This window comes from Varanus komodoensis, unplaced genomic scaffold, assembly GCF_004798865.1.
Source record: "Varanus komodoensis strain SLA01 unplaced genomic scaffold, ASM479886v1 scaffold18_3, whole genome shotgun sequence".
Classification (NCBI taxonomy): domain Eukaryota; kingdom Metazoa; phylum Chordata; class Lepidosauria; order Squamata; family Varanidae; genus Varanus; species Varanus komodoensis.
In genome coordinates this window covers 11,543,056-11,555,593 of record NW_025335549.1, presented here as the reverse complement: position 1 = coordinate 11,555,593, position 12,538 = coordinate 11,543,056, and the positions used below count along the sequence as shown (strand labels likewise).

At 44.8% G+C, this 12,538-nt stretch overlaps 1 protein-coding gene across 1 annotated transcript in view; it reads right to left on the bottom strand.

Annotated features, from left to right (window-relative positions):
* POF1B (POF1B actin binding protein) overlaps nucleotides 1-6,067 on the bottom strand; it is a 54,090-nt gene extending 48,023 nt beyond the window's left edge. The window contains exon 1 of the mRNA XM_044427174.1: nucleotides 5,906-6,067. Coding sequence (XP_044283109.1) covers nucleotides 5,906-6,067 — 162 coding nt within the window. The remainder of the gene's footprint in view (nucleotides 1-5,905) is intronic.
* Nucleotides 6,068-12,538: the final 6,471 nt, after the last annotated feature.

The window sequence follows — 12,538 nt, the reverse complement described above, 5'->3', positions numbered from 1 at the left end:
TCACATACCCTGACCAGCAATGGGTTCTCCGGGGTTTCTAGTGGAGTCTGCTCCACCACCTGCTAGGTTTATCCTTGCAACTGGAGGAAGGGCAGGCACCGATCTGGCTGTTGGCACTTTGGCACCGCCATGGCTGTGAGGGTGGTTGTGCCAAGAGATGCAAGGCTCTGACAGAATATGGTCGTTCAGACAGCCTGGAGCCAATCAGCAGAGAGCTCTGTAAGTCATCGCCAGCACTTTGACTCATGCACGGCCATTGCTTTAAAAGAACGAAGGCCAGATGGTCCAGAACGCCAAATCCTGTGCCTGATAAACACAGCTACAAAAGTAGAATGGCATATTTAAGCAACGCACATTCCTCCCACGACTGTTCTCTCATATTTAGTCTTGACAAGAACTCTTAGTTGGCTTGTTGGTGGTCCAAAGGTTGGGCAATACACTTCGTTCCATGCCAAGATCTCGGCTTCTTTTGGGCTCGTCAGCATGAAGAAAAGGGCCATGGGGTGTGTATAATGGAAATTAGGCCTAGCTAGGAGAACACAATGATAAACATCTGTGTGCGCCAAGCAGCAGCAGCAGGATCAAAAGGAAAGACACAGCCTGAAATGAGAAAGCCTCAAATGCACACAGAGAAGCTCAGCCTGAGCATAACGTCACAAAACAAGCTCCCGGGAGCTATTCCCACAACTCCTCAGCAACATGAGGATTGCAATGATGGGAAACTCAACCACACATCGATCATGTACAGACACAATCCTGAGTCTGCAGGAATATCTAATAATGGCACTAGATAGTATCCTATCCCACCCCATGGCCTGTTGTCCAACCACATTCTGAGGACAAACAAAGAGGTCCAGGTGGAGTCACAGCCCTTCTTTCTGCCCAAGGGCCAAATTCCACTTCAGAGAACCATTTTGGGGTGGCTTCCCAGTGGGGGGCAGGGCTCAGGGGGAAAAGGAGAGGCCAAACATACCAGCTAATCAACATAATGTTCTGGCCACTTGCAACGAAGCGAAGCGGCAGGAAAGGCATTCCAACCTTTCCAAAGAGGAGGAAGAGTGCACAGAAGACAGGAAAGCAACCCAGGACTGGGTCGTAGGTGGACCATGAAGTCTCGGAGGGCCAGAATAGCGAGTTCTGATAGAGGTAACAGTGACTATGATGTTTTGTCTTGTTTTTTGTGGCGCAATATGCTGAATGGATGGTGGAGATGAGTTTGTAGCCATGAAAAAATACAACATGTGGGCTAAAGTTTTATAAAGTTTCAATGGAACATCGTGAAACAATTAGAGGCATTGGTGGGATAATTTAAGGGCAATACAGAGATGAGAAATCTTGTTACTAGGGTCATGCTAATAGAAGGCCATTGGTGCTAGATGGTTTTTTAGATGTATTTTTCACATTGCCGGTCATTCTTTGAAATTCATGTTGTTATAGTCATAATTTAATACAAACACATTCATTTGCTGTGACCTCATCTTCATAATATGGATTATTCACATTTAAGTAACATAGAAACATAGAAACAGAGCGAGTCAGAAGGGGTCTCCCGGGCCATCTAGTCTGACCTCCGGCACCAGCCGGCTCCGCTCACGACATGCCCACCATGTGCACGTCCAGCCTATCCTTGAACACCCGCACCGATGGGGCCTCAACGACCTCTCGTGGAAGCCCATTCCACACCCTTGGGGTCCTGACTGTCAGGAAGTGCTTCCTGGCATCCAAATGGAACCTTGGCTCCCTGAGCTTTGCTCCGTTGGAGCACATTCTGCCTTCCTCTGCAGGGGAGAACAGGTCTAGTAATGTGCAATATAGAGTTTACAGGGTAATGATTTTTCCCTGAGCTCAAATATCTTCATTATTACAAATCAGTATGCATGTTCTGTCCTTCTCTGTCTGAGAACACAATGGGATTACTCTATTTTGTTTAAGTCTGTATATGGCGATGTATCCCATCCTTGAGCTTTATAAGTCTCATCCTCTGCATTGCTTGGCAGAGTTGAGAAAGCTCCCCAAGCCCGCACAGCTGATTAACACCATGTGGCATATGGTACAGTCCTCTCATATAACAGACTTCACATTTTGGGTTCATGTGCAGGTTGACTGGTTGGATGGTCTTTCTTTCTTTTTCTTTCTTTCTTTCTTTCTTTCTTTCTTTCTTTCTTTCTTTCTTTCATGTGTTTGTGAATAGTTAGCCAGAGTGGCTTACCCATGGCTTTTCTTTTCTTCCCTTAAAAAAAGAAAGAAAAAAAGCTGCACTCTGCAAAGAAATTAAACTCACTATAAAGAAGGACTACCTTTTATCTGACCTGACAGATCCCAAAGTCTTTTCCCTAAGGAGAGTCCAGATGCCAAGGATGATGGAGTGATTGTATCTCCCTGTATTCCTAAAATATATCAAAAACTCCCCTCCACCCACAGTAAACGGAGACCATCTAGCTTGTTTAGTAGCGGTGAGCCAGAACACGTAGCGGAAAGGATGCTGGAGTTGGCAGACCTTGCCCTGTCCCTTCCCTGCCACGCAGAACAGCTCCTTTTCGACCTCTTGCAGTCATTTAATAAGTAACCCTAATAATTTTAAAGAGGACAGCAACACCTGAAAGTGAAAAATAAGAAACTAGCTCCCTCTGCTGGACTATTTTTAGTTTTTATTGGTTATTTTGTGCATTTTAAAACATCCTTTCCATATTATCAGGGTTTGCCTCCCCGCCCTTTTCCATACCCCTAAAATACAAAAGCGCCCACACGTTTCATCCAAAGAACTTATCCTATATGCTCCAGTTATCTGGGACCCGTGCTCCTTTTCTGTCCCTGTTAAACGTAACGTTCAGATTTTGCTCTCTTGAAAGAATGCTGGCACAGTGACCTAAAAGTGCAGCTAGATAGCCTGATGCTCTCCAGATGTTTAGGTCTAAAACACCATCATTCCTTAAAACACCATCATTCCTGACAACTGTCCACACTAGCTGGGGATGATGGAAGATGTAGTCCAAAACACAAGGAGAGCACCAAGTGATCGATCCTTCCTTTAAAAGCTTTCTTCCGCCTCCACCGCTCCAGTCACCTACCAAACAACGGACAAGATAAAGACAGGATCCCATGAATGTTTCGACAGAAAATAGTCCTACAACTCCCAGCATCCCCCTGCCAGCATGCTGGTAATTGTAGGACTTATTTCCGCCTAAATAAGCATAGCACTACACCCTAAATGTTGCAATTTCTATAACAAATGCAGCTGGATTCATCATGAGATTCATCCTAGGACGAGAGTTTAAAGCATTCAAGTTTAAAAACAAGACAGGACAAAATAGCAAAACATCTTTCCAAAAGATCTTTCCACCAGAAGGCCAAATATAATTTTGGAGGTGGGGGCACATCCTAGAGGAGGATGGGGCCAAATTCAAAATGGGATGGGGCCAAGGGCAAAAGAGGAAGGGGCAAAATCTGACAAGCACCAGCAGAGTTTAGCTTAAAGCTCTTGCTGCCAGAAACTAACCCTTAAGAGAGGCATTTTGGGATGGCAGGAAAAGTACACCATAACCGTGACCCCACAACTATCGGCCAACAGGAGAAAGGGAATGTCACTTTATTCTTTTCGGCACCAGGCTAAAACCTTTTCATTTTCCCAATGTTTGACGATCTGCTAGTTTTAAATGGCTTTATTGTCAGCTGAGTTTTTAGGACGCCGTGTTTAATTTTGCATTTTGTATTGTTAAACCATCCCAATACCTTGGTAAGGGACGGTCTAGAAAAGGAATGAATGAATGAATGAATGATAAAAATGTGGTCAGCTCAGGAACCCTGGTGGACTCGACCAGGGCTCCAGGAGGGCTGCATCTGGGACCTGGGCCTGAGATTCAAGCCAGGTCCTCCGGCTTCAGTGCAGCACTTACGTCATGCGTGGGCAGAGCTGGTGCTTTCTTTCCTTGTGTGCCTTCCTGAGAACACAAGCATCTTGCTCCAACTTTGGTCAGAATTTGGTTCTGACATCCGGCTTGCTCATCAGTCCTGTCTTCATGCTGCCCCCTTGGTTGTTCCAACCAGCTCTTTTGGGTCAGAGGGGAGAATTTCTCTTCCACGTGTAAAAAAATCAGAAAAAAGGGTCCTCCAACCCACATTTTCCCCACACAACGGGAGAATTTCAAGAGGTCATTTGCACGCAGCTCTGCAGCTGCTTAGCAGAAGCTGGTTGTGAAGTGTGGTCCTATTTTTGAAAGCATTATTAAACACAAATCTTCATAGAGCTGGAAAACAAAATATCATTGCTAGTTGTTTTTTTAATATGGAACAAACACACAGTTGTTGGGGACAATTTCAGACCGTGAGGCATAGCAAGAGTGGGGGATAATGTGGCCGCATGGCTTGACGGAGTTTGCACCCCGGTGATGGAGGAGGTCTAGTGTGCCACCGGTGCGCACGGGAACTTGTGAAGCCAGCACTGGTTTTGTAGCCTGTATCTATCACAGCCGCTCCTCTCTTGCCGGACAGAGAAAAATGGTGTTGCGGCAATTGAGCGTCCTCATTTCTATGCTGTGAGAGCTCATAGTCATTTCTAGGAATGTTCATGGCCTCGGCAAGGTAGTTTTTCTTAGCAGAGACCATAAGCTAAGCCAGAGATGACCTGGTGAGGACACTTCATCAAAGAAAATGTAGCTCGCTTCCCAGCCTTCGCATAAGTGATGCCCAGCTCTCTTCATATTCTATTAGAATGCTCCAGGAATATGTGTCCAAGAACTCTTAATACCTTCAGCTTTTGATTCTTACTCGTCCACTCGCATCACCAGCTTAGGCCTATGGAATAATGTTTTACGAGCACAATCCACTGATAGATTCATTTTTGGATCTCTGGGCATTGGGCAGAGCTTTGGAAATTTTGTCATTCAGGGTCTGTGGCAGAATAGCCAAAACCAAAATACAGGAAAACTTCAAAAGTATATATTTAATTCGATTAAGACTACAGCATGTAATTCGACTTTTTTAAAAAAAGGTGCTAGTACCTGACAGTTAATTCAATTTATTTTGCCATCATTGGCCAGATGAACCCAATGTGGAAGGAAGTTTAAATCTGAAAAATCCAGTAGACCATGATGGTTCTTTACATGTTCACATAAAAAGGCACTCATTAACCTGGTTTGCATGGCAACCAGCCCCAGCTAACAAAACCATGCTACCAGCAGGAGAGCTTAGCTCAAGCCACCCTGAGAATCAAGGGCTCGTTTTGGGCTGTCCGTGTCCATGATGGCTCGTCGTGTCATGCAAACCCAGCAGGGTGATTTTAGCTACAGAGGAACAAAAGGCCTTGCCACTCACAATGATCAGCAAGATTGCAATGCCGAAACAACACTTTGAAAGGGCAGACACTCATTCTGTGGAAGTTAGGAAAAGAAACCAAAGGCATTCGTACAAGATGGGGAATATGTGGCTCAACAGAACTGAAAAAGAAAAAAGACTCCAACTAATTGTGGACAATTGGCCAAATACGAGCCAACAAGGTGATGCAGCTGCTCAAAGGGCAAATGCTATTTTGGGATGCATTCATAGAACTATTACTTCCAAATTATGAGTAGTGGTTCCTTTATACTTCTCATTAGTCAGACCCCATCTGGAATACTGTGTCCTGTTCTGGGCTCCCAGACTGAAGAAAGATGCAGAAAAATTAGAAATTAGAAAATTAGAAATTAGTTATTTTTTTATTTTTCAGGGCTTCAGAAATGTGTGGTTGAGGTCAGAATTGTTTTGGCCAGTTACTTAAATAAATTAATTAAATTAGAAATCCTGTTTTGGTGTTCAGGGCAGGCTGAAGTTTTTTCTGCCTTGCCATGGGGTTCAGCTCGGAGAGGAAGGGCAGATTTCTCATCCCCATAAACCTTCCGGCATGACAAAGCCCTGTCCTTCAGCCAATCACCTTCTCCACTTCCTCATGTTGCATCCCAGGACCATGCGCTAACCTGTGCTCCCCAATCTCACCGAGACATTCCTCATCTTCTGAATCTGAATGAGCACCTGGGATGCAGCCCAAACTTCCATCTCTCTTGCTCCCAACCACCGAGTCAGCAGCTCGACGCATGCCCGACATTTTGTGATTTTTCTGCATTGTATTGCTGAGGTTTCTTTTGTCACTGCAAGATGAAAAATGCAGCCTTGACACAGGAGTTTTTCCCAGAATTTGTATTTCTCTGCATTTTTATATCTCTTATCAGCCAACCACAAGGTGGTGTTCTAGTGGATTTAAAGGTTTTGTCCCACATGTAGTAGTTTACAATTTAACTCTGGGCTTTCCTCATGGCAAAAGGAGTCCACAAAAGAGGCTGGAAAACAGGAGAGACTCTGGAGGAGAGATCACAAGAGCACAGTGATGCTGTCTTGTGTAGACAGCAGCTGTTCAAGTTCCAGCCACGATGGCCAATAATCAGGGATTCCCAAACATCTTGAGGGCTCCTGGGTACCTTTCAGAGAAAAAAGGTGGGGGGAGAGAAGCTGGGAATCAACCCATGAGAGAACACATCCTACCTGTACACCCTCCAGCCAATGGCAGAAGGTCTGGGCAGAATAAAAGCTATTGCCCACATCTTCATTCACTAAGTGTAGCCATGTGGTTCTGTACGAAGGTGGACTTGTTGAGCCACTACACTCTTAGGGCAGCTTTCCCCAAGCTGGTGTCCTCCAGATGTTCCAGGCGCAGCTAGCCAGCACAACCCTTTTGTTATACAAACATCAGAAGGGTGACAGGTTGGAGAAGGCTGTTAGGGCACAATATATTGCCCATCACTTTCCCTGAAAGAACCATTGTTGGGTGATTCTTCTGCAGCCAGCTCTACACAAGAATTACCTGGGGGAGGAAACGGCTTGTAAACCATGTCAAGGCTGTGACAGAGATCCACGTGGAAGGCATTCCTAGAGTGTGGGACTTGGCCACGGTTCAGATGATGCAATTACCATTTCTACTCTGTAGGTGGCAATGGCATATTGAAATAGGCACCTTGTTTATACTGGAGGAGATGCACCACAAATGAAAGCCAGTTGAGGACCCAGACAAATAACTATATATATCCTGCGACTGACATTCCCAAGAGCAAGACAGAAGCTCCATGTCCAGTTTTGGGGCTTTTTTGGAGCTAATAATTCCTCCATTGCCCATACTTTTGAACACAGCAACTGATTCAGCAACTGAAAGAAGGTGTCACCAATACAACATACATTTTCCTTTGTGAGACAACAAAATAAGCTTGGACTAAATTAGACACTTATTTCTGAGTGAGCTGACACTACGCTGTAATGAACCAGACTTGTCATGCCATATTGATGTACACTATGAAGGGCTGTAGATTACTTCTCACAGGATCCGTTTCATACAGGATCAGTTTACCATTGTACAAAAGAACGACAGAATCAAGAGGCCAGAAATGACTACGGAAAATGTTAGCCTGTAGTTTTATTCTTGCAAGGAGTGGGGGTGAATAGCAATTTCACCCCCTCACTTTTTAAATTTACACAGTTCTCAGACAACACGTCTGATTTAGAACTGTATTTACATGGTCTCTCCAACTCCTTCACCCAATATGTGGACAGAGAAATGGGCCAAGCAGGGCAAATTTGCTAAGTTTTTCCAGAAAGAGGAGAAATTTACCAACTGTTTCTCACAGGTCGTAATCCAAGGAAACTTGAGGAGAAATGTTTGTGCGGTGAAAAACAGGACACCTGTGTACAGTCCTTGGCCACCTTCTAAGTAAGGTCAACACAAGAAATCCAAATCCAACCCAGGAGAATTTCTCAGACGTTTTCCTTCATTTTTCCCTGTAAGCAACTGCTTTTCTATCAAATTAAGTAAGAACGGTAAAAACATGTGAGAGAAATACCAGGCACAGTAGTCATCTAAGATGCAGACCAGCTGGAAAGGGTTCAGAGGAGGGCAACAGGGATGATCCAGGGACTGGAAACTAACCTTATGAGAGACTGGAAGAACTGGCCATGTGTAGTCTTGAGAAGAGAAGACCGGGAGGAGATATGATAGCACTCTGCAAGTACTTGGAAGGCTGTCCCACAGAGGAAGGCCAGGTCTACGTCCTGCACTCTTGACCATTCCAGATTGCAGGACATGGAATAATGAGGCCAGGATTTCTTCTTGACCATCTCAGAGTGCAGGACATGGAGAAGTGACCATAAGCCAGGTTCTGGTTGAACATCAGGAAGAACTTCCTGACTGTTAGAGCAGTACTGCAGTGGAACTATTACCTAGGGAGGTCGTGGGCTCTCCCACACTGGAGGCTTTCAAGGTGGTCCCTTCCAACTCGACTATTCTGTGATCTATTCTAGGGTTCTAGGAATCCCTCCATGCTTTACTCCATCCTTTGATGTGGATGGGCCATGGCTCCATGGCAGTCCCTGCACTGCATGCAGAAGGTCTTCCCCCGGGTATCTCCAGGTAGGGCTGGGAAAGCCACCTGAAACCCCGGACAGTTGTCATGGCCAGTCCAAGCCAATGGTGCAGGATGGCCCAATGGGGTGCAAGGCAACTTCCTATGCCTTCCTATGTCCAAGCATTATAGGTCTGTAAAAAACAAAAAATGCAAACATATATGGAGCGCCATATGCATTTCTGCATGCCTCAAGGAGGAAAACAGCATTGCAAAATGCAGAAATGCAGAATTGGAAGGACAACTGTGTTTCAGTCAGCATGCTAGCCTGGGAGGTGCACATCCGGCTAGATAGCTGTGCAGTGGTGGACCAGACCCAATTCTCAGGCATCCCTACCAACCATCCACTTCACTTTCTCAACTGTAGATTTCAGTGTTAGTCAGACTTTCCCGCTGCCCAGAAGTGAATGAGGAACTCTGTGCAGGAGTTGCAAAAGCCAAAAGGGGGCATGAAGGAGGTCTGGGCTGGGTCCCCCGTGCTTAACAGCCTCGCATTTCCTCTCTGTTCATATAAAATACAGTGTAAATGGGAAAACATTCGATTGGATTACTGCAAGGTGTTCCAAGCTCTCCATGTAATATCACAACTGGCTATAATTCGGCACAGTCTATCACATTATACACATCTGATGGCTTGGAGAAATTGCTTTCAAAATAAGATTGGAGTTGTAAAGAAAGCAGTAGGAAAAGTGGTTTTTCATACTGTAGAGCTGGGTGAATTTATATAATCGCTTAAAACTAAGAAGCCTGGCCTTTCGTTGAATCCCCCCCACCCTTGCTTTCCCTTTGTAGCTATTATTGCCTCATTATACAGTCATTTGTACAATGTTTTGGCAGACATTCACTGTTGCATAAATTAAAGTCACTGCATCTAGTTTTTGCCTACAGGTCTTTGATGAAAAGACCAGGAACATTTTTATTTGAATGTCAAAGTTTGTCAACCATTAAACTGATTGATTTTTCATTATACAATTCAATAGGAGAGGCAATCTTCAGTCTGTATGCAACATTACACTGAGAGATATACTCATCTCTGGAAGAAGGAGAAAAAAAATCCGTCCTGCTTATGCTTAAAAAAAAAATGATATTCCTGGCACGGAAGAACCACATGTTTCTAAACCATCTCTATACATGAATTGTTTTGTTAATACACCCGAGACAGGTATGCTGCTATAATTCAATTTTCATGAAAATAAATGAAAAGACATAACGTGGCTGCAAAATTTCACTTTAACAACTTTTCAATGGGTTTTAAAGATAACAGGCTCAGTGAAGATTTTCTGGAACAATCATGGGAAGTTTTGAGTGTGTGTGTGTGTGTGTAAGAGAGAAAGTGACAACACAATCATCCCTAAATAGTAGCCCTGTTTCCACATCCAAATTAGCACATCGTAGTGACCAGTTCCACATTGCCAAAGAGGATGACAAAAGAGGACCCAAATTTACACATCCAATTTTAAAAACAATCCCTTCCATTGATGGCTTTATTATATTTATCCTGCCTTTTTCATTTAAGGAGCCCAAAGCGACTGGTGAGGTAATCCCCTTTCTCTCCATTTTATCCTCACTGTGAGTTACGTGATAGTCAGTGTCTGGCCAACAAGCCAGCGAGTTTCATGGCCCCATGAGGATTCGAACCCAGATCTCCCAAGTCCTGCCCCAACACTCTAACCACTATACCGTCTGCCCCATAAGAGGGAAGATTGTGATCTGAGTGTGTGGGTTTGGTTTTCTGCCCTGGTGCTGGTAACACTTAGGAACACAACCTATTGTGCGCCATATTGGCTCAGACCACACTCATGGAGTGCAGCATTCTGTTCACACAATGGCCAGTCATGGAAAACTCACAATCAGAGCATGTGTGCCACAGCACCATCCTACCCATAATCCTCAGTCACTGGGGAACATGGGCCTGCTGCCCCGATAGCTGAGGGAGCATATAGGCTACCCCTCCAATAAATACCCAGTAACTCCCATTCATGACTTCAAAGCACGGATGGAAAGCAAAAAGTTGCACTGCACTTCTTGTTAAATTTTTACTTACTTTTCTATATTGCCCCATAGCCAAAGTTCTCTGAGCGGGACACAGTCCATGAAACAGATGAATAAAGTACAATAAAAATATCATCAATTCAGAATAAGTATGAAAAAGTTTAAAACAGCTAAAACGTAATAAAAACTGACAATGAGAAGGAATGAGAGAGAGGAAAATGCAAGGGCGGGGGAGCTCTGCAAAAGAGCAAGCCGCCGGTTGTCAGTCTTATATTGTATCACCATTTTCAGAAACCATCTACAGTTGGATTCCTTGCCGGGGAGCAATAGAGGGAAGAAGTTTGTGGGCATTTTGCCCTCCTTGTGGTCTTTCCTGAGCCATGGAATCGGTCCCTGCAATAAACAAGACGGATCAGTCTTCCATATCTGCCTCTTCCAGGCCTCGTAAGCATCAGAAGCACCTTCGACTTGCTAACCCTTGCAGAGTGGGCCTTCTCCTCTACTGGGAGACCTGGGAAGGCTCCCCGGAGAGTGGCAGCTGCAGCAGGAGGTCTGTAGTGAATGGCTTGGAGGCCCTGTCCTAGCCCCTCTGAAGCTGCTCTTGCAGTGTCCCTTTGTGTGAAGCAAATGTGCGTTTGTGAGGCAGCCCTTTCCACTCAGAACGAGTGGAAAGAGAACGAGAATGGTGAGGACACGGTCCTGTCACCCTCATGGCAGACCCTGCTAAGCTTCCCAGTTTGGGGGCTGACAAGCATCAGTGGAAAGTCCATGTGCTTGGACAGCAGTTTGGGCCACCTGGAGGTAGAGCAGGCAATGGGGAGGGAAGGCACATCTTCCCCTCCCTTCCCATGCCCATGCGCACCCCTCTGAGGCCCAGATGAGACCTCAGGTATGGGGGGCAGCTAGTTCAGTTCTACCAACACCAACTATGAGGGGCAGAATGTGAGCTCAACCCTTAAAAGCCCTTGAAAGAGACCACAGGATAGCTCCCAGAGCATAATAAATAAGGGTTCTGAGTTTGCAGAGAGAGCAAAAGCAGTAAAAAAATGCTGTTTGGTGCATATGGTAATAATTTTCTTAAATATGCTGGAACCTTAACAAAGCTGAGAATGAATATCAGGTCCCAGTTAATTCAAAAATCACTTTTAATTAAATTGCACAGTCAGAAGTCTTTGGCTGCAAAAAAATTACAACTGCCATCATTATCTGCCCATAAATAGCCAACTTTTCAGATTAACACACAAAATGTTAATGACACTGGCATTAAGACCTAATTAAACAATGAAGTAATACATAGATTACGATCTGTTGGTGGAACATATGGTCAAGTGAGATGCATTTTGGTAAAACGTCATTTTATGTTAGGCTTCAATTACTTCAGCCCGAGTCCTCCCTAAAAGCACTGACAAAAAGTAGATGTTCTGGTACCCAAAGAAAATAACCTCTCCGTCCTTTGAATACTATAGGAGACGAAGGTCAACGAAGGCCATTCCCTAGGTTGGTCATGTTGGTTTCCAACACTGGAAGCATTCGGGGGCAGTTGGATGGTTGTCTGTCAGGGAGGCTTCAGCTGGAGTCCTGAGCAGAGCAGGGACTTGGGTTCAATGGCTTTATTTATTTATTTAAAACATTTCTATGCCGCCCCCTCGGGGCAGCTCACAACAAAAACAAAACAAACAAAATCATATAAAAATTTATACACTAAAAATATTAAAACCTGGTGCATCTCGGCTTAATTTTTTTTTTAAATCCTCCATAATAAATTACCACTTAAAATAAGTTTTAAATAAAAAGGTCTTTGCCTGGTGCCGAAAAACAAATAACGACAGCGCCAGGCGGACCTCTCTGGGGAGCGCATTCCACAGATGGGGCGCCACCACAGAGAAAGCCCTCCTCCGAGTACCTATCCTCCTAATTTCCTTCACGGAGGGTTCCTGGAGAAGGGCCTCTGCCGCTGATCTCAGGGGGCGGGTGGGCATATATGGACGCAAGCGCTCCTTTAGATACCCAGGACCCAAGCCGTTTATAGGCCCCTTCCAATTCTACTGTCCTATGATTCTAACTGGTTGGTGGTTCCTCTGTCCTTTTTAGCTCCGTGTGTGTGTGTGTGTGTGTGTGTGTGTGTGTGTGTG